This window comes from Anomalospiza imberbis, chromosome 7 (genome assembly GCF_031753505.1).
Source record: "Anomalospiza imberbis isolate Cuckoo-Finch-1a 21T00152 chromosome 7, ASM3175350v1, whole genome shotgun sequence".
Lineage (NCBI taxonomy): Eukaryota > Metazoa > Chordata > Aves > Passeriformes > Viduidae > Anomalospiza > Anomalospiza imberbis.
Window position 1 is genome coordinate 22,683,921 of NC_089687.1, and position 22,900 is coordinate 22,706,820.

The 22,900-nt window shown below is 37.9% G+C and overlaps 1 protein-coding gene across 4 annotated transcripts in view; it reads left to right on the forward strand.

Annotated features, from left to right (window-relative positions):
• The window catches only part of AGPS (alkylglycerone phosphate synthase), a 76,030-nt gene that overhangs the window by 30,053 nt on the left and 23,077 nt on the right, over positions 1-22,900 (forward strand). For all 4 annotated transcript variants that reach the window (XM_068195961.1, XM_068195962.1, XM_068195964.1 and 1 more), the window contains 10 exons: positions 5,629-5,718; positions 9,351-9,441; positions 13,721-13,841; positions 13,923-13,997; positions 15,619-15,690; positions 17,252-17,331; positions 18,913-18,993; positions 20,066-20,191; positions 22,198-22,306; positions 22,730-22,857. In XM_068195961.1, the coding sequence (XP_068052062.1) occupies positions 5,629-5,718; positions 9,351-9,441; positions 13,721-13,841; positions 13,923-13,997; positions 15,619-15,690; positions 17,252-17,331; positions 18,913-18,993; positions 20,066-20,191; positions 22,198-22,306; positions 22,730-22,857 (973 nt within the window). The remainder of the gene's footprint in view (positions 1-5,628; positions 5,719-9,350; positions 9,442-13,720; positions 13,842-13,922; positions 13,998-15,618; positions 15,691-17,251; positions 17,332-18,912; positions 18,994-20,065; positions 20,192-22,197; positions 22,307-22,729; positions 22,858-22,900) is intronic.

Consider the following 22,900-nt stretch of genomic DNA (forward strand, 5'->3'; position numbering starts at 1 on the left):
TGGAATAGAGAGAGCTTCTAGTAAAGTATTCTGTTGCATAAGAATCATCATTTGGCCAAGTGTTTACTGAGAATGATTATAATGTCTTGGCTTTCCTTGATCTTTAATTCACCCTAATTGACTTTATTTATTATGGAAGAACACTAAGAGACACACTAATTTCCTTATTCCTTGGGGCTTTGTTGATTACAGTGTGGTGAAATGAAGAGTAATGAAATCGTCAAGGCTAAGAACGTGTGTAAGGAAAGTGAACACTTGTTTTATCAGATTAGTATAAAGAAAAGCACTCTGCTTTTGGGTACCTAAACCCTTGATGTCTTATGCCTAAAATCTGGTTGTCTGCATTTGCTGCTTACTGTAGGTTTGAACTGTAATTATGAGCCCAGGTTTGTGGTGTTGTATTAGGTATTCAGCAAACAGAATAGTAACTGAATCAATGTATGTGCAGCTGCAGGGGCTTAGCTGGAAGTGTGGACTACAGATCCCGTAGTCTAAAGTTAAAAATATTCAGCATCTCATCACTTAGGATTACGATAAATAGCTTTGACTGATATTTATGGATGTATTTCATGGAATCAGTTTGAAAGGCAGCAGTAAATACACAAACTTAGACTGTGTCTAAGGTTATGAAACAGGTGTTAACTTGACTTCAGACTTGAGAACAGTTATATTGGGTTTGCTGCAGGGAAGGTCTTCCAAGAGAAAAACACAGCAGATACTCTTTGCCTGCAGCATGGCATTCCTCTCCAGATAAATGATGCTTTCACAAAGCAGTTCTTGAAACAATTCCTTGGGGTGCATGTTCTTTGTTTATTTCAGGCACCTGATGCTAATTTACTACTGTCTTCAGAAGCACTCTGTAGTGTTGCTTGGTTGAGAAATGTGACTGTATAATCTGAACAGAGAAACTGCTCCAGGGGAGAGGGAGAGCGATCTTCTGCTACCACCCGTGGAAAGTGTTCTGAGTTTCCAGCTGGGGGGCTGGATTGGTAATCCAAAGTCCAGCTGGGGTAGGCTCTGAGGAATTGTTCCTTGGGTAATGTCTTCTTGTAACACCTTACCACAATAATACTGCCTAAGTATTGTTGCGCCCACACACTGAGTTAGGCAAGAACTCTACAACTTGCAAGACTCTGTTACATTAGGCAAATACTGGTGCTTAAGCCCACGTGGTAGCCCTTAAAATTGCCACTTTAAACTGATTTCCAGGAATCTGCTGGCTTTTCCATTGTGCAACAGAAGTGCCTGTGAATATTTTATGTGTATGTGATTTTAATGCTGAGTGTCCACTGGTGATGGAATTGACAATGTCAGTGGTTATTTTGAGGAAACTGATGGGAGCATCTAGGCTTTGCTCCACCTGAGTCACGTTTCTCCAGCTGGATTGAACTGCACATTCATCTTGCTTCTCCAAAGAAACCTTGGCTGTCTGTGGGAGACTCTGTGCTTATCCTTCAGCTTCCTGTGGCAGAGATGAGAACTGTTTCTTTCAGTCACTGTGCAAATCACTAAAACCTAAGATTTGAACAGTGCTGGCAGGTACAGTTTGTTGAAATAGTGTATTCCCAAGGCCTCTGCCTGCCCAGCTGAGTGACAGGATTCTTCAGAAACACTAGTTCAGCTGGTGGGCCAGGGGCCACCCTCCTGCCTCCCAACTGTAAAAATCCTTATCCAGTGAGTCAAACTAGTATTTTAGTGTTGGGCATTGTAATGAAAGTGGAATATTTAAATTCACTTAAACTAGTCACACTGTGTTAATCTATTGTCACTGCTTCCATGGTGACTTGTTTTCTTTCAGGCAATATAATTTCATGTGTATATATACAGACATACACACTAAAAACCTTAAGCCGGGTTTGATTTGTACTACTTTGTATATTTCAGTAGTGAATTTCTATCATTTAAGTTAGAAGGCAAGAAAGTACTGGTCCGTTTCTACTATTTCTGACTAAAGCATTACACATTTCTCACATTAATTATCTCAGAAATGAGATAGTTAATGAGCTTGATATTTTGTTGAAGCTAATGTACTGAATAGGAAAGGTGTTGTCTTTAAATAAGACAATTTGGGTACAATACTACAGTAACATTTAGTTTAAAGTGAGAATAATGTCAGATGTTGGTGAGAGTCTTGGCTATATATATATTCTTGGAAAGGAGTCTGAGAAGAAAACCAGAAGAGTGTGTAAATTATATCTTGCTACGCATACAACATGTGTGTGTAGCATACTCATTCCAAAAACAACCCTTCCCATCTCCAAATAGAAATCTCAGACTTGCTCAGTATAGTTTTGAATATAAAAATTGGATGCTTGAGTTTCTTGTTCTGGTGTTTACCTGCCACAGGATATAGTACTTCCCATTGTGTGTGGTGGTGTGAAATCCCCGGCCTTTGTGTTACAAGGTAACCATGATGTTTGGGTCAACTATTCTTCTACAAACATGCAAACTGTTATTTTAGGTTTTAATTTAATTATTATCATCACACCAGTGATGGGAGCTATGTTGTCTGACACAATTGTGTGTACTTAATTTTACTCAGGAATAGTTCAAGCAGAAAATAAACTCTTAGGAGTTAGAACTCTTAAACTCTGGTCTGTATTTTAGAGCCTGATCAAAGTGCCAGGTGGTTTAACACCAACCTAGGAAATCAGGCCTTTAGAACAGGCAAGCAGATGGGAATGTGGTTAGTGTAGCAGAAAAACCGCATATCTGAGTCTGTCTTTGTGTCCTTAATTAATAATACCTCCCCATGATTTTGTGGGAAGTATCTGTCTGTACTGATATCAGGACTAATGATAGTTTCAAACGTGGCCATTATCAGTGTATCTCATGTCACCAGTTTCCTTGGGGCCTGGCCTTTTGTGTCTTGTTCTCATTGTCTCCAGATTTGCAGGTAGTTTCTCTAGCCTGTTTCATGCATCATTGTTGGCATATTTATTTTGGCACTGCCTTGCAACAGGACTTCCCTCTCTAAATTTGAGGGGAAGTTTGAGCCTTCCTGAATTTTGCTTAGTAATATCAAGTCTGTTCTGACTTTACAGGATTCAACAAACTACGGAGGTCTGGTATATAGAAATACTGCATTTAGTCAGCAGAGGGAGAAATCTTCCCTTGAGGAGGATTGTACTGATTGGGATTTGAATGGAACATTTAGTTAAAAAAAATCTCTTGAGCTGGCCAATTCTATGTCACCTTCTTCTCAACAGGGAGCAGCTCCACTGTGTATGACTTAGATTCTTTGTGGAACTTCAAATAAATATATGCAGCATTTATAAATATACATACATAGAAATAAGGGTAAAATGGGCAAGTCTGCATCACATGCTTTAAGAACCCTTTTTGATAATCTGTCACAGCAGCACAATAGCACAAGACATTCCCATGCTGTGGAACATGAATGGATCCTTGTCCTTTCTTGTGTGAATCCTACATGTGTAAAGATCAGAGAGAGCAGGCAGCGGAAGAGGCTTCTCTGTTTGGACAGCTCTGCTTATTTTAATTTTGGCTGAAATTTTAGAATTGATTCTTCAGTATGGAAGAATAATATAGACTGGCTATTTCACAAAACTGCATAGAGTCATTTCAGTACTCAGTAACTGATAAAATTTGCTTTAAGTGCGAGATTTGTCAAGGGCTGGTTGAATCTCTGAATCAAACAATTGTAATGAAATACATGACCATGTTTTTTTCCATTTGATTAATTAAAATCTTGCATACAGGCAGTTTGTCGGAACCCAGAAAATAGATTTTGTTTGAGCCAAGTCTATTGAATTGCACTGATAGTATGTCAGCAGCCTGTGTTAATAATACTTTTGTAATGAAAACCTTTGGTAATCAATCATCACATGGTTATCTTGCATGTAATGCTGGAGCTGAAAGTGATTGAGGCAGTGCTTCTCTGAATCACAAGGTCTTTTTGAAATAGTCACTCCTGATCATCTTACTCTTAGGCAGTCAGAGTAAGAGCTACATTTACTGTATATAGGGCAGGGATGTAAATGATCTTCTGACAGACTTCTTTGAGATATGTTTCTTTTAACTAAAATTCAGTTTACAGGTTGGTAATTTCATTTGTAATGTAAATAAATGACAAGCTTTTAAAGCAGAGCTTGATTAATGTGTAATTACTGTAGATGTATTTGTTAAGTCTTAAATACACCTACACTGATATAGTTCTGATGACTTTATCATAGTTAAGAGATCCTCTGTTATGGATGTGCTTAAGATTTTCCAGGTTTCTGCTTGTATTTTGGCAGTTGCTAGTTTGGTTTTTATATATTCATAGTTTTATGCTATCACATTCTGGTTGTAGTTGATATGTTATTCTTGCACTTCTTGAGGTTTTGTTGTTTATGACTTTCAGTCCAAATGTGTCTCAAAGTTCCTCATCAGCTGAATGTTAAGAATGCTGTGGGATTGCAGTAATGATGACAAGCAACTAAAATCATTATTCTCTGTCAAGAAAATAAATTTAAATACTGTATTTTTTATTCTGAAAATATTTAGATGTTGCCTATTTGTATGTTGATGTTTATGTATAGAGTGAAAACCAAGCATCTTTCACACAGTACCCTTGCCAGCTGGAAAATATCACCATATAATCAGTGATTTGCTCCTCTCTCTCTACATAGAAGAAAAATAAACAGACAAATCCCTTCAGTCCTAACAACCCCATGTACTGCTACAGGCTGGAGGCAGAGTGGCTGGAAAGTGGCCCAGTGGAAAAGGGGGGTCAACAGCCTGCTGGAGTGAGCCAGTGTGTGCCCAGGTGGCCAAGGCAGCCAAAGGCATCCTGGCCTGGATTAGCAGTGGTGTGGCCAGCAGAGCTAGGGCTGTGATCATCCCCCTGTTCTCAGCACTGGTGAGGCCCCACCTTAAATCCTGGGCCCCTCACAAAAACAAAGACCTTGAGGGGCTGAAGGGTATCCAGAGAAGGGCAGTGGAGCAGGTGAAGGGTGTGGAGCACAGATCTGATAAGGAGTGGCTGAGAGAGCTGGGGGTGTTTGGCCTGGAGAAAAGGAGGCTCAGGAGTGACCTTGTCACTCTTTACAACTCCCTGTTGGGAGGGTGTAGCCAGGTGGGAGTTGGTCTCTGCTCCCAGGTAACAGGAGACACTGGATGGTGGGAAATGGCCTCAAGCTGCACCTAGAGAGGTTCAGGTCGGACATCAGGGAGAATTTCTTTGCTGAAAGGGCTGTCAGACATTGAAACAGGCTGCCCAGCGGGGTGGTGGAGTCACCATCCCTGAAAGTGTTCAGGAAATGACTGGATGAGGCAGTTAGTGCTGTGGTTTAGTTGGTATGGTGGTTGGTGAAGGGTTGGACATAATGATCTTGAAGGTCTTTCCCAACCTTAATGATTCTATGATTCAATACAGTGTGCAATGACTTAAGCTGGTGGTTGTTTTTATAAAGCATCTGGTCTTTCAAGTCATAGGATGTATTCTGAAGGAGTCATGGTTGTGGTTTCAGAATTTCTTTTGGCTCTAAGCTATGCACTTTTGATAGGTACTTGATTTCTTGAATTGCTGTCTGGTAAGACTTTTTTCCAAAACCATATAACGGAAAAGCATTTTGGATCTGCAGTATGCTAATATTGTCACTCACATATTTTTCTCCCTTTAAGGCAAGAACTTTTGAAATGGAATGGATGGGGATATAATGACTCCAAATTCATCTTCAATAAGAAAGGTCAAGCAGAATTCACAGGAAAAAGGTAAGTTGCAAATTTATGTAAAAGAAGTATCTTATTTAGTGGTTTGTTTGAAAAGAGTTTTAAAAGCTGCACAGTACAGTTAATTCAAAGAAGGCAAAGAAGTTTCTTCATTTCACAGAATAGATTATTCTACATTTAACAGATTTATGGGAGTCTGACACAGTAAAATAGACTGTGTGGCTCATTGAAATGTTTATTAAAAATGTTATAAAGACAAATTAATGTGAGTCTTCTCTGTAACTTGATATAATCTATGGGTTAATGAAATCACACTGAGAATCTGCACTATGTTCTAAAGCTTTAGATAACATGCAGCACGACAGTGCAGTTTTGAGACTCTCTTGAACATCAATTAGTTGCTTTATTAAATTTCCACTTTGTTTTGGGTTTCTTAACCACAGTGGGTGGAGCTACTTCATCCTCTGAACTTAAAAATAAAAACTGCTCTTCAGTTGTATGTTGTGTAGTGGCACCACTTGTGATTTATTACCATCTAACCCTTTATGCAGCAAGCTTGTTTTTCTGAGAAATACATTTTTTGAGAAACTACATTAAAATGAAGTCTACTTGGGATCTCTCAATTTTGTTCCAGTGGAATTTAAACCTGTCTCCATCTTACTGGTTTGGGTTTTTTTTTTTTTCTTCCTGAGTGGAAAGTAGCCTTGCAGTCTCTTCCCTGGTTTAAAAACTACATTTTCCATAAGTGTTAAAAACAAAAGAATGGAGAAGAGAAATAAAATTATATATTTCCTAAAAATTCCTTCCTAGTCTTTGAGACTGTAAACTTGCATGAATTAGTTGAGTCAAAGCTGCAAAAACCTAACTGGAATCTTGAGCACTTCAGTTGTTAATTTTTCAGACCCAAATTAAAATGCAAAGTCTTGTATAAGCCAGTTCACTATATAATATTAGGGAGATGCTGCACAGAAAATTAAAGCACACTAAACAAGAAAAAAGATAAAGGTCAGGACTTCTGTTTTTTTCAGGAGGAAGCATCAAGGCTGCTTGACTGCTGTGTGACTGATCTGTACCAGTGGCTGTTCTAGAATGGTGTTTTTTTTTTCCCCATCCACACTGTCTCTAACTGAGACATAACATTAGAAATACTTTGTTGGGCCACACCAGTATAGTTTCTATGGAACAGTTTGCCACAGTGGCAAAAGGAGAGTGTTTGAAGTGAAAACAGGAGAATAAGCATCTGCATGGGTGGTGTAGATGCCTCATCCTTTCAGTACCCACTAACTGGTCTGTTCTCCCTAAGTTTGTCAAGTAACTTCAAATCTGCTCATACTGCCTGCCTATGCAGCATCCAGTGGCAGCAAGTTCGAGGTTCTGGTTTTGTAAAGTACCTGTGTTTTGAAACAAGTATCCCTTACTGTTTTGCAGGACTAGGTGGGTGATAATTCTTCAGCCTATCTACTGTGTTATTGATTTATAAGATTCAGTTATATCCTCTCTAGCATTTTCTCTCCATGCTTGTGGTGTCTTGGGCCCTTCAGTCTCTGCTTGTAAGGCCCTTTGGTCTTTACAGTTGTTCTCTGTACCCTCTCCAGCTCCACTAGATCTTTCTGGAGACAGGAACAAAAACTGTGTGCAGCACTCAAGGTGTGGATACAGCAGTGTTCTACAGAGCAGAAAGAGATGAATTGTCTTCTTTCTTACCCCTGCCCAGATGATGCATAGCACTGTGGGCTGCTGTTGTATGTGGTCAGTGAAGATGCCTTGATACTGACTACCAGTGGGATTCTGCAAAATATGCAATAATGTTTTTCTTTCGTCTGTTGCAATTATCTTAACTTCCTTGGTTTTTTGTCGGCTTGGGTTTTTTTTTGGGTCCCGAGTTCCTATCAGTGTGATCAATAAACCCTGCCCTTTGCTTCTTAACTTAAACTTATCTTATCCTTCAGCCTGTAGAAGAACCTTTTCTTCAGTACTGTAGCAGTGTATTTTCTTAAATAACTTTTGGGATGAACACCTGTTGAAATATAAAGGAGTGTGTTCATTGTATTCCTTCTATTCACTTTCTGTTTTTACACCCTGATTAAACTCCATGGATTAGTGAAACAGGATTCCCCTTTATGAAAGTTGTGTTGACTTTCCCTACAGACCATGTGTAGGGATGATCTTTTTTATTATAGACTCTGCCATCGCTACAGGGATAGATGGTGCTTGCTAGTCTGAGCAGCTGAAACTGTTTTTTGGAGTGTGTCTGTGGCAGGTGTTTTTTGGGGGGCTTCTTGCACCATCAGTGTGTGCATACACAGCTTGCTTCCTGATCAGTCATGCATTGCAGTAAACTAACTTCTTCTATGCTGTGACGTCTGTCTGTGTCTTGACTTAAAAGTTTTTTGGGGTTTCTGCTAGCTTTAGTTGTCCTTTGAGTAAGTGATTAAGGTTACCCTCGCAATCCAGCTATGATAGTTTTGCAATCCTAAGAAGTAGGTCTGGAGAAGAAAACACACCAAGCTGACCCGGGTCTCTGCCTTCATTGCAAACTCTTGATGCAAATGCACTAAACTTTCATTGCTTATTGCACTTTCCTCTTCAAAGAATTCACTTAATTTTTGTGTGGGTTTGATGAAGCAATAACAGCTGTCATAGGAGGAATGACTGAATAGTCTCTTCCATGCTGAAGAGTCTAGCTTGAGTTAAGGTTTTAGCCTTTTAGTTCTAGGATTAGAGCAGGGGGGGTAGTTGAGATGAGGAAACAAAAAGAATCAATCTTTCTGTGTAACAGGTCACCCAGTTGTAGAGTTGGTTGCACCAGCTGTGAAGGACAGGGTCATAAGGACATATTTACAGATTTACAGTGACTGAGGGATCTTGGAGGGAAGACCCAGTTAGGTCTAATGCAATGATTCAGGTGAAGACTATGGCAAGGATTCTCAGCTGCTCTGCTGAAAGCTCTTAATAGCAAAGGAAGATCTTTTTTCTCCTCTCTTCTGGGAATACCTTTGCACACATAAACATGCTTAAGGTGTGTATATGGATACAATTAGTAGCAGTAGTTTCTAGCTGTTTTCAGTGTGTCGCCAGCCTTCTGTGTTTTCACATGTGTTGCACATGGTCAAAAGCAGCTCCTCTGTCCCTTTGTCTGTAAGTCTGCATTTGTCACATGGCTAAGCTCTTGCCAAACATTCGGTGCTGGAAATAATTTTACAGTGCTTGATGGGTTCTGATGCATTTTGATGATGAAAGGGGAACCTCTAATACTGTTTCTGTTTTCTTGAAAGCATAAGGTGTACTGAAATGGGTTTGTGTGTCAGAGACTGCTGTTTCCATTGCAGTGTGTCCTCTATCTGTAACCAGCATGTAAACTCAGGTGCTGCTTTCTACACTACTGCAAGGGAGAGACCTTTCTCAAGAGTGTGGGGTGGGATAACTGAAAAGCCTTATGCGCAAAGCAAAGTGATACCATTCTGACAAATTATTTGGTTCTGTGTGAAGTAAAGAACACCTGAATACAATGAAATACACAGTTGCATGAAAAGTGAACGTGCAGAAGACTTGCAGGCTTATAGGTAAAGAGTTTGATTTAAAACTTCTGTTTGTGTGTACATAGAATTGAAAGAAGTGTATCTGACATACATTCTTTTAATTTAAAATGACCCTATGTAATATTGACTTTTCAGGTACAGATTAGGTGGTATGGTATTACCAACTTTTAAGGAATGGATAGAAAAAACCTTTGGAGCAAGTCTGGAGCACAGAACTACCTCTAGAGTAAGTAAATAGCTGAACCAGTTCCTTTGAACATTAGTTTTGGTGATAATCAATACCACACTTTTAAAGATGATTCAGCCATCACTGATAATTTATTTAAATATAACATATTAATACTTCAAAGTTTTTGGGAAAAAAAATGGTGTAGAACTACTATGTGAAACCTTATATGTCTTAGCATGACTTGTGGTTTCAGGATGACTGGTAGTACATTTACTGAAATGAAAGTTTCCAGCACAGGGAGTTTTTTGTTATGCCTGTAGCTTGAATTTCAAGACTGTAGAAAGTGTTAGCCCAGAGGGAATTGTTTATACAACATCAATGTTATTCATGATAACAGAGATAGAAAATGCGGGGAGGTTAAACTCTGATGTGTTTTTGGTGTATTGAAAGATGTCAACGTTCTTACTTGACAGTACTTTTTATTTACATGTCTGGGTGCTGAAAACTGACTACCAGAATACTCTAGATTGAACTGAATATTTTCAGAAAAATAATACATTGGGAATGTTCTGGGTTTTGGGAGTCATAGATACTCTACTTTTTAGAAAAAGTAACTTAAGTTAGAGTCAGGAGACCTGGCTCCCTAATTAGAACCCCCTTGAAGCTTCAGGTTCCTGACTAGATAGCTGCTAAAGCAGTATTGGAAGCAGTGCTTGTACTGTGACTGTAGCAACCCAGCGCTGGGTAAAGGTTGTACCCATCTCTTGGGTGAGTTCAAGATTGCATTTTCTTTGAAGCAAGTAATCTCATAGGGCCTGAAAACTTAAATGTTTCTTCAGTCTTCTATTCATCAAGACATTCTTTCATCTGCTGTGGCTTACAGGATCTCCATCTGCCAATATGTTTTGAAAAATTCATCTGGATGTGTTTTTGTTGACCAGGGTTGGTCTTAACTGACAGCCGCTTTAACTTGCTGTGAACAGAGTTCTTGAGAGCTGTTGTTCCCTTTTTACATGGAGAGAAAGGATAGAGCAAAGCAGAATTGAAGGACAAATACAGATATTTTAATAATACCCCGATTCCACAGTACATCCTGCAGACCAGCTCACCAGGATATCTGCCAGCAGTGTTGAATTCTTTTCTGTTATGTTGTGCTCGTGTGGTTTTAATGGTCTTGTAATGTGAAGCAGGCTGACTACCTTGGGATAGGACTCTTTGGAGTCTCCAATATATACCTGGACTTCTCATAGCTAGTCTCAAATACTGCTGCACGTCCCTCATTTTCATGGCTGTCATAACTCCAAGGTATATTTCAGGTTGTCATGCTATGCTGGGTTTTCAACTTCTGCTATCACCCAAGCATGAAGAAACTCGGATATAGGAACAGCAGTAGGGAAGTGATCTCATGGTTCATTTGTCATTCTGTGCCATCTCTTCCTGCCTCTGTCATGTAAGATTGGAGGGTTCCCTGTTGCATGTGACTTTTGTGTTTTAATTAACAGTAAATGTACCTGCTTCTGTGATTTTCAAGATCTGTTGATGCTCTTTATTTTTCAGACCAGACTTAACGTAGAGAGCAATTTAGACCTAGTTCACAGAGGTTTCCTGACTAGCTTTTCAGGGTGCAAATTTTAAGATATTTCAGTCCTATGAAAATAAATAAAGGTATTTTTTTTGTTTGTCACTGTGCATCGGATTTTTACAGATAAGTATTAACTTTCTAATCTTGGGAGTTTTAAACTAAAAGATTAAAAAACTTGAGGAAGAGTTATGAAAATGAAGATGCTTAAAACCATCTGCAAAGAATTGTTATAGCTGTTAAGTAGTTCATGCTCCCGAGAACAAAGATCTTCAGGCACTTAGTGTTGAACATGATATAAAATAATTCTGTCTATGGAAATCCATAAAGAAAAGTTTTAAGTCTAAAATGTAAACACAGCTAGTGAGGATTTTTCTTAAATTATTTGAAGATCTTTATTTGATGCCTATTTGTTTCTTATGTTTCCTGTGTTGCTGTCAGAGTTCTTTGGGCTAGCAAACAGCACTGTGTGAATGTGCATTAATAGCAGAATAGTAAGAGAAGCAGTTGAAGACCAGATTTACATCATGCTTACTGTGACTGGCTCCTAAAATCAAGGTGTCTCAGTAGTGGACTGCCTCTCACTTAACAACACTTAATTTCAGCTTCTGTGTTTGTAGATGACAAGAGGAATATATTGCAGGGAAAAGGCTTTTTTTTTTTTTAGCTGTCCGACACATTATTTCAATAAGTACAGCATTATCCTTAAAGCAAGTCAGGATGGCACATAAGCTCTTCCAGAAGTCAAATCACTGTTAAAACTGAATTTTCATTATGTCATATGTTCCACATGAAAATTCTAACCCAAACTTTTGGCTATCCACTTGAACCTGTGAATGGTGCCAGCTATCAGTAATGAACATCTCATGCAGCTATTTCTTTCTGAATTATTCCTGTCAGTACTCTTATTTTCTCCGTAACCTTACATAATTTTTGTAGGGTGGACACTCCATCACAATGATACAACTTTCCTATAAGTTTAAATGTTACCTTCATCAACTCTCACAATGTTGAGACTAAACCCATTCAGAATAGACTGCTGCTGTTGTGGCAGATGGGAAACCATTAATCTCCAATTTCCTTACTGTTAGCTTGTTAACTGGTACTATCTACCAAGATTTTATCTTATTGGCAAATATATCAGCTGCTCTGAAGGTTATATAGAGCAAAGATAGGCAGAGCTCTGTTCTAGGAAAGAAAACTTTATTGTGTGAGTATACTTTTTGGAGAAGGCAAACTTCAGAAGATGATAGCACAGTGAATTCCATTTTGTTATTCTATGTCTGCATTTGTCAAGAAGCATAGGTAGGGCTTGTCAGATGTCTTAAATTTCTTTGACTAAGTGGGACATTACTGCACAATACGTTTTGATGGTAGGGTTGTGAATGGGTTCTTTCTGGCATCTTTCCTGAGAGCTTTATAGCAAAAGTGCAAGTGCATTCTTGTCTTTGGGTTGATGTCAGTTCATTTTCCAGCAAGGCTTGCATGAAAGAAGTGTGAAAGCATTGCACTCTTTTAACTAATTTTTGTTCAATCCCTGATTTTTAAAAGTGTATTTAAAATAAAAGATAAGGTGGTAAAAAAAGTTTCAGTTCTGCTCTCAGACTTGAGGGACTTTGTTAACAGGAAATAAGTCTCTTGACCAACATTTTCTTTTGCAATAAGACTTGAAGTCAAGAAGTTACATTTTAGTCATCAGACAAGCTTTTTATCTAATCAAAGAACTCTTTAATTAGGGGCCATTTGTGATAGAAGGCATATTCCTTTAGAGAGATTACCCATATTTGCTCCATTTTTAAGGAGAAAAAAAAGGCATGGTCTTTTTGGAATCGTCAAAGCACATGAGAATCTTACACTTAATGTCTGCAAAATATTTTTTTAATGTGGGTCTTGTAAAGAATTCTTGTTCTCTGAGTGGGTTTAAAAAGTTGACACATGAACTACATTTTTATGTGCCCAGTAATTGGAAGTGGAGTTCAGAAAAGAGAGTTAAGTGGTTTTGTCTACACTTTGAGAAGCTGTAATAGTATTAGACAAGACTATTGGAAGAACTTGGAAGAATGGGCTTAGAAAATCTTAAGCAGAGGTTTTCCCTCTGGACTTACAGAATCTTGATTTAAGGTCTGTTGGTAAGTCAGAATGTCCTGTGTAACTTCCTGGAAAGAAGAACACCTTTCCCAGGTGTTCTTTGGGACTTTAGATGGAGACAACTGTATGTATGTGACTCAAACATGGGTTTTATGGAATCTTTCTTATAGGTGAGGTGTGCTTAGTGTGTGCCAGTTGTGTTAGATCAGTCAATCTTAGTTCTGCCTAGCACTGGACTTCTGATTAGGCTTTGGTCCAATTGGGATTTAACTCTCAGGACATGACAGGAGGAGGGGAAGTGGGTTAGTGCAAACAGAAATATAAGTACAAGAATTTGCAGTGTGTAGTGGCTTTAGTATGTATTCTAGTACCTTGGGAAGTCTTAAAAAGAGATAATTTGGTCAGTATGTGTTCATAAGCTTATGTATTTCTCCATATTTATCAGGAAAAAGAACGGTAAGGATGTGCTACTGAAATAAAACTTCTTGTGTGCAGAGTAGGATAAACTGGATTGGTGGTTTGAAGATGTGAAGGAGAACTGACATCTTTCTGATCTGGAATAGGTGTGTTTGGGTATCAGTCAGTGTTAGCCTGTTTTTCTTATTTCTGTTGTATAGAAATACTCTAAGAGTATTCTATCTTTAATGAATTTATTTTCTTGTATTGTAGGCATCCTTAAATGTTAATGATGTACCTCCATCCATTGTAAATGAAGAATTTCTTCAGGATCTTAGAGCCACTAAAATCTCATATTCCCAGGATGCAGAAGATAGGGTGTTCAGAGCTCATGGTAAGAGAACTTCATTTGTATAACTGTGCTGCTTTTGATACTTTCTTGTTTGACCTTGGTAACTTATTGTTTGTGTTCCAGGCCACTGCCTACACGAGATATTTGTACTCAGGGAAGGAATGTTTAAGCGAATTCCTGATATAGTTGTATGGCCTGGTAAGTTTTTATTGTCTTCTTCTTCCTTCTGAGCTGGGAGGCCACTGTTTACTAAACTCTTGAGCTTTCTGGTCAGGGGAATACTGTCTCTTGGTTCACTGACTTCAGTTGTCTTTTCAGAAACTGAAGGAATTTTCTCATTAATGGTAATCATGATTGTTTAGAATCTGGACTGCAGGCAGTGTCTGTGAAATCCCATCATTTTGTGGGGAAGTCAGTTTATTATTAGATATAGCTGAAGTTTACGTTGACTGATTAATTTGCCACTTAAGTAACTACTGTTTAATGTGAATGTATAAGTTCAGCAAGAGCAGTTGTCCAAAATGGGAGTCTCAATTTTGGGTTCTGAAGGTGTACATGATGCTAGAAGGGTAGTGAAATGTTTGTATTGAAGAACTTTTGGTTTTTTACATGCTGTACTTCAGTAAAAAAAAGTGTAACACCTGTAACTCCTATCAGAACACTTTACAAAAGATCAATAACTGGATGAAAGAGCAGTACAGTCTGAGTATAGGCTAGGCCTGCTTGTTTCTGCCTAGTGAAAGGATACAAATGCTTTTTTTTGACTTGAGTCATGTGCCTCTGGTCACTAGGAACTACTCCATGTCAGTACTACTTCAGTAGTGAACCAAAAGGTCATTTGATCTAAGTAAATGTCAATTTCTGTTCAGTTGTATGATTCCAACTCTTTTGTTACCTTTTATAACTTTGATAGCTGCACTGCATTAAAAACCCCCAAAGTCCTTGTAAGAACTTAGTCCTACTCAGTTTTTCCTCCTTTATTTAGAGGAAGAAGTCACATATGGGAAGCATGAAAAGAGGCACTATAAGGTGAATAAGATGAAATTCATTACTTGAGGCCAGGTGCTTGATAGCACTGGTGACTGTGAACGGTACTTGCCACAACTTCTATTTTGTGTAGCTCCCAAAACAGCTGAAACAAAATGATTGACTACCTTCATTTAAAGCATCTCTGTATGACAAGAGCAAAGTAGCCAGAGTTTAGAAACTATTTATTTAGTCCTGCTTATTTTTTTGCTGTTTGTACAAACTCATGTATGCAATGTATTTGCTTTTTTTTTTTTTGATCCTTTTACTTGGCTATGCACAAGCATTTCCATCTCCCGCTTTGACCAGGTACAGAATGCATCCTGAAAAACTAGATTTCATCAGCAGCTCCTCTTCTGAAACTGAATATCAGTCAGGAAAAAATAAATGTGCTGTTCATCTTTCAGAAGATTTCTCACTTAAAATAAATTGGACAGCCTGTTTTCAATAAAAACTTTACATGTGATTTGTTCTCCAAGATACCTAGATGAATTGTTAACTGTTTGGTGGCCCATCTTGCCCTGAGAATTTGCAGGAGCTCTCAATCCATGAGTAGAGCAAGACGCTGAGACTGTAGTTAGTTTTTCAAATGTAGAATTGTTTGAGGTCTAAACTTTACTCTATAACTGGTACTTCTGAGCCCAGCTCTTACTTGGTGCCTAACTTTGAAATGTCTTCCTTGCCGGTGTTGGAAAAGGGGCTGCTGCTTAATGAGACTGCAGTATTTAGTAATAAGCACAAATAACAGTATCAAGCACAAAGTCTGTTTTTTAATTGTTTGTTCTTTTTTTAGTTTGCCATGAAGATGTAGTTAAAATTGTGGAATTAGCCTGCAAACACAATCTCTGCATAATACCATTTGGTGGTAAGCGAAATTAAGAAATCTCGTAATTCTTTAAGGTTATTCATGAAAATGTCTTCAATTTAAATATGTGCTCTTCATTACTTGTGCTCTGTTCCCACAACATGTATAAATTAAGGGGTTTTGTTGCACTGTTGAAATTAAAAGTTTCAGAGAGGATTGTGGTCAAATGCTACCACAAAATTATTTTAATTTCCCTGTAGATGTTGTTCAATAGAAACTCCTGCAGCAAGGGGTTTATTATAGGAAGTGTTCCAGATACGGAGTAGAGCTAAAGGCCTGTACAATCTGTGTCCTTCTCAGCCTAAAGAATTCATGAAGGACTTCCAGTTTTCACTGTGGATGTCTTCTCCTCTAAGCCTGCTGAAGTAGAGTTGTGAGCTACCTTGTTTTGACATAGAGCTTGGGAAGCATGGGGTTTTGGCTTTCATGAGCTCGTTCTGTGTTAAGGTTTTTGTCAAGAATTCTTAATTCTGTGGTATAAATCTGTGTGTTTTACTTGGTACTTGCTTATGCTGTAGTATAGCCCTTGCAAAAGGGCATTAACTATATGAGAAAATGAGCATTTCATTTGAAGATGATACCAAACTTGTGGAGCTGATTCCTCACTAAACACTCTCACCCTGGCCAGATGCATCTGAAGGGCTGCAAAACTGCTAAAAGTCAGCTTTTAACTGTTAGTAGTAACGTGGTAGACCTGAAAGCAGCAATATTGACCATTTCTTGTTCACTGTACAGAAAGATCTTCAGGTTGTTTTCCAAGTTTGTTTCTAGTAAACTACAGTCAACTTGTGAAGTTATTACAGTAGTGGTTGGTATTTAAAGAAAGTGCCGCCTTTTCCATCACTGGAAACAAAGGTGATGGACCTCACTGCTCTTGCAGAATATTTTACTAGCTGGCACTTTCTCTGTACTTGCCATTGTCTCTTCTCGTAGCCTGCTGGGGATCTTGAGGACCCTACCCTCTCTTTTCCTATGGCTTTGGCAGTCTTGGTAAACAAAAGGCTTCTTGGAGGCTGTTATGTGACATCCTATCAAGATACATTAGAAACCGCTTCTACATCTGATGCTTGATTTTATCCTTTTTTTAATAGTTAAAGCCTTCAAGTTTTTTGTTTTTTGTTTTTTTTTTCTTTCAGATAAGTATTACATTCCTGTACTAGGCAGACTTCTTATTCCAAGTTTGTAGGTTGAAGTGTTCCATAGTGATAGCTAAAGAATATACAGAAACTATAGCACTCTGTTTCTTGAATGGCTTTATAATTTCTTATCTGTTGTTTTGAAGCTCTGTGCTGGGCTTAACAGAAGCAGCTGAGATGGTCACAGAATGTGGTGTTTGTTACTGAGAGCTGCTAAAGATTTGTTCAGCTCCACAGCTGCCTTGATTTTGTGAAACCTGGTCTGGGAGAAAGAGGCAGCCTTAAGAGGCTAATGACCAGGCTTAGTTAACTTCAGTGATCTTTCTTTATTCAGTTCTATAGCAGAAAGGAGGGAGAGAGGCATTCTACTGGAAGAAAAGCTACCTGATAATTTTATGATCACCATATCATTCCCATATTTGCAGGAGGGACAAGTGTCTCTAGTGCCCTTGAATGTCCTGAAGAAGAAAAAAGAACTATTGTCTCCCTGGATACATCACAAATGGTATGATCTCTTAAAGTTTGAATTTTTTTTTTTAAATCATCCTACAGTTACTTGGGTGATCACTACAGAATGACATTTATTTCTATTCCAGAACAAAGTAGGGATGGAAATATTAATCAGCATCATGAATATTAAACTGGTACTCCTTCAGGTTTTTTTTCTGTTATTAGTCCTGTACTACTTCATATGACCTGTATATATTAAATAACAAAAAAATCACTGTTAAGCCTTACAGCAGCTTTAAGTGATAAAACTCAGGGAAAGCTCCTCTTCTTCTATATTGGAATTTGTATCTGAGGATAAATGAAAGGCTAGGAGGAAGTTGTTATTACAAATTTCACTAGTTTTTGTACTAGACTTCAAATTACTTAAAGCAAAGATTGATAAGGTGACCTAATATCTCTAAATCAACTTGAAGGATAAACTTCCAAGAAATAAGTGGGATTTTTGTGTAGATAGCATCTTGAGAATGTGAAGTTCATAGCTTTATGGCAGTCTAGAAATGAAGTTCTGTAAAATTTATTGCTAGTTTTCATCTTTTCATTATGAAGGAGCTTTGTACTTTTAAAATGATGGATTTATGGCTACTTGGTAATGAGATGCTTCAGAAACAGCTCTGTATCTTTGATGTAAGGCTCTACTGCCTTCAAGTACTTGCTGAGCTTATTAACTCCTTTAGCCTTGAAGGTAAGACCTGGGGTTTGGCTCTGTTTTCTGCACTCAGTGATTCTTCAGTTAAACAAAATGATTTTTTTTCTGCAGAGATGATACTTGTATGTTGAAGGAAGTTCTTCAGGTGTCTATGCAGAATGAAATCCAACAAGTACACTAGTGACTCAATCCTTCATTTGAACTCCTTGATTTATAGCCCACAGCTTTGACTTCTGTCAGGTTTAGGTGTGGCGAGGAAATGTGGTTAATCTTTACTATCTTGCTTTTTTGTTAGCTAGATGCATAAATAAGCTTTGAGTCAGAAAATAAACCAGTTTCATGTGTCTTGAATGACTGCCAGCCAGTTCTTGTAATCATTAATGAAGAGAAAAAGAGGTGAAAAGAAGCATTGTCCAAGTTAAAACATATGTCTCAGAGCAATAAAGATGATTGCTGAAGCTTTACTATTTTAATAGACACTTAATGATTATCTTTATTTTATATATAGGGTCCATATTGCATAAAACCAGATTTATATAGGCATCTGAGGTCAGTTAAGCAGTTTATTTGAAACTGAAACAGCTGAGGTAGTTCACTTTGAGTAATTAGTTAGCCCATACTTTATGAGAGGGAGACTCCTGCAAGAGTTTTGATTTAATTCCTTCTGGCTTTTTTGCTTTTTATTCTGTAAACATCCCTGGTATAAATTGACAAATATATGTGTTAGTCTCTTGTAGTGGTGACTTCATAAATTGAAACCTGTTGTGTAGCAGTTTGAGGTAGTGAAGAGCCTCAGCTTCCACTGGTGTAATAACTGGAGTGTATTAATAGTAAATTGTATTACTAAGCTTGTTGATCCTATAGCATGAGGGAAGGAAGTAAACAGAAATCCTAAACACTCATTCTTAGTTTTGATTGGCTTTTCAACAGAATCGGATTCTCTGGATAGATGAAAAAAACTTAACAGCTTGTGTAGAAGCTGGCATTGTTGGACAAGATCTGGAAAAACAGGTATTTTTATCTGGTTAAGTTTCTAGGTTTTTTTCAAAATATTTTTCTTAGGTAGTGTTCATTTCTTGTCCAAATCATTGAATTCTAGCTTAATTCTTGTGTGTTTTCATGCAGCTGATAAGAATTACATGCAATGGTTATGAACCCACCCTTCTTAATATATGACCAGTAAACATACAAAGCCACAAGTTCCTGTGGTATAGAGAAAACCATGAGCTAAATGAATTGCTGTAGGTAGGATGTAGAAGTGACTTTTAGTCTTTAAGTTAGAGCCACTGTGTACAACAGAACATAGTTAATGATCCATGTTACATGGTATACTTAAATACAGCTGTTCAACGTGATTGTTATCAGTTGGTCAGTGCAAATTGATTATCTCAAATGCACTAATGCAGTTATCACTTAATGTGAAACTGCTTGGCCTTTAATTCTTGCTGTTTGACAGCTTTGGTGTTGTAATTCTGAGGGCATCCTGTCAACCTCAGGTGCTGTGCAGATGGCAAGGCCAAGTTAATGCAGAAAAATGATAAACAAGTGACTACTTAATGTACAGGAATGCATGATCTGCATCACAAGTAGTTGACAATGTTGCATACAGGAAGCCCAACCAGATGGCTGTATATTAAAACATATCTCTCCTTGAAAGAATTAAGTATAGGCAATTTGCTCAAATTTTCTGCAGACCTGCTGCATATCACATTAGGATAGACGGAACAAGAGATTAAGTGCCTTATTTATTGGCAGCATTTGTGCAAAGTTGGCAGTTACTTAAGTTATAAGTTCTTTTTGCAGATGTATATGAATTTGCACCTTGTTTTGAACAATAGAGTTCTCAGTTTTAAAATACGGGGAGGAGTATTATAGGATGATATGTAGCACAGGTATGCACAGTAGAAGCAGAATCAATTTGCATGTCATTTACATAGCCAAGATAAAAGTTTCATAAATGGGTGTGTGATCAGGATACTTATTTAAAAAAAGACAAAAAACCTAAACAAGTATAGAATATTGTATTTGGAGTACTAAGTTAATGTAGGATCTGTAGGATGTATTTTTTATTTTCTTTCTTTAGCTTGCTGAAAGTGGCTTCTGTACAGGCCATGAACCAGACTCCATGGAATTCAGTTCACTAGGAGGCTGGGTAGCAACACGAGCATCAGGCATGAAAAAAAACATCTATGGAAACATTGAAGATCTGGTAAGTAGCTTTAATACTTGCTATAATTTTTCTGTTCAGATATTTAACTTCTATAATGACTCACAGTTGGAGAGTAAATAGTGGTTCTTTGTGTAATACAGTTTTGGCGTCAAATCTTGACTGAAATGCTTGTTTCCTTGCTTTTGGTATTAGTACTAGTAATCCTTATCACTGACATAAAAGTAATTTTCATTTGAGCACTCACTGACTAGCTTAAGGAATTGTTGCCCTGTCCTGACTCTGGTGCTGTCTTCTACCATTTTGGACTCTCTGTTAATCCAGTGTAATAATCCTGTCAAACTTCCAGAAGTCTCATGTTCTCTCCTACTTGTTGTGTGTACCTGAAGTTGCCTAGCTGAGCTGTCTGACAGCAAGCCAGCTCCCCACCTTCCTACATGGCCATGGCTAGCAGTATTTTTGAAATCAGTAGGCTGATCTGATTGACTGTGTGGGTGCACAGTGGTGAGATCTAGTGCCACCACACAGTCTGTAGGAACCCAGAGGAAAGAAGCAGTGGAGTGGCAATAGCAGTATTCTACTCTTGAATTTGTTTTAGTCATTAAAATGGTTCAACTTTATATAAACTCAGATAATTTTTTGACTTTTAAGCATACTTTTTGATTTTAAAGTCTGCGTTTTCTGTTATAACAAATACATTGAATATATTGAAGATAAATCATCACTGCTCAGACTGCCTGATTTTTTGCTTCAAACTTCCAGCTTTCTCTCATAATTTGTTTAACCCTTCCATGTGAGAGTTTTTTCCTTCTTTACTGCAGCACACTCTAGGTAATGTATCCATGTTACCTCAGACTTTTTCAGCAGCTCATAGTTTAGATATATTTGTTCTGTGCATAGATGTGACACTTCACTGTCAGTGACTGAGGCTGGCAGGAACTACACAGTTTTTATTCAGTAGACCTGGCTGAAGTAAAACTCAAAGCACTTACAAAGTGTCATCATTCCCCTCCTGCCTGAATGGTACAAGTTTTGCTTGTACTGGGAGTTGTGAAGCAGAAGGCTTCTCTATTATGGAAGCATAACTTCAGGCTAAAACAGCTTCTGAAATTTTCATTAGGAGGAAATAGGATTGAAAATTGACTCAGAACAGTTCATGAGTTTCAAAATAGCCCAGTGAGAATGTTTCAAAGAAGTGCTTACCTTTTGAAGAACTTTGTATCTTGAAACAGTATGTTATATAAGCTGCCTAAAACCCACTTACTGCAGAATCAACAGTTCATAAATTGCATTTAGTGAAAATTACTTAACTACCTGTGCTTGAAAGTTTTAAAGCTATTAGCTGAAATTCAGTAATTTTGCTTCATTTAAAGGCATCACTAAGGCAAAGCTGAAACTCTGCTCTTCCTTGGTAGAAAATAGAGGATTGAATTGAATAGAGGATTAAAAAAACCCACATGTAGGCTCTATTGCATGTGCCTGAATGAAGCTGGAAACAGTAACATTGAAAATATTTTTTAAAAAACAACCTACTAGCCCTACATGTGTCAGTCTTATGGCAGCTTTTATACTGACAGTTTATTTCACAAAGTATTTCACTACTTCTGTCTTTCCTCCTAATTGAAATATTTCTGTAGCAATCAACAACTGAATTATAGTACCTTTATCAAGCAGCAGTTCTAAAGCAAAACTTAAGCAAAGTTTAAACCCTCACTTTTTTCCTCTGTAGTATATTCTGGATTAAAATCCTGGTGTACATAAAGTTCTATCTGTGGAGTTCTACACTGAGACACAAAACAGTTTTAACTGTTATTGCCTGGATGTAGCCACGAGTTGATATGATTTGTCATATAATGGAAACTATCTGTTGTGTGGGGAAGCCATGCTGTGTCAAAATAATCGTTGGTAACAGTTCTTGGGGTTCCCTACAGATTATCTAAAACCTATAAAGCCAAACTGTATCAGACTTAATATGTTTTGTGGAAAAAATATAATAAAAATCTGTGCTTAATGCTAGTATTGATAGTCATTGCACTTTGTTTAAACAGGTGATTCATATAAAAATGGTAACTCCTAGAGGAATAGTAGAAAAAAACTGTCAAGTACCTCGCATGTCAACAGGACCTGATATCCATCACTTCATTATGGGATCTGAAGGTATAAACAGCGTAATTTCAAATACTGCATCTTAATTCAGGTTCCGTAATGCTTGATTGTTTGAGCATCTTTAATGCTGTGGCTTCCAGTGTGTTGATGGGTGGCATTGTGCAGGCATGAATTTCTTGTGTTAGAATAAAATATTGAAACCTTAATTAGGACTGGGAAGTTGCAGCTTTTAATACTGCTTTAAATGGACCTGTGGAGTCAGCCTGCAAGTCTAGTAACAAAGAGTATGGTTTAGAGAATATATTGTGAGAATTCACATGTAAAAAGTAAAGAATAAATCACCTGCTACTGGAAACTGAATTTTTGTGATGTCCGATTCATGTTAACTTAGAGCATTCTGGTAAATGTTAAGTTGGGTAGCTTGCAAGCAGTTCATCTTGGAACATTTTGCTCAGTTTTTCTCTTCTCCTGAAGGAACCCTTGGGGTGGTTACTGAAGTTACGATAAAGATTCGCCCAGTCCCTGAATACCAGAAATATGGCTCTGTGGTCTTCCCCAACTTTGAGCGAGGGGTGGCCTGCTTGAGGGAAGTGGCAAAACAGGTAAGGAAAACCTGGATGTTGACTTCACTCAAGGACTCATGGA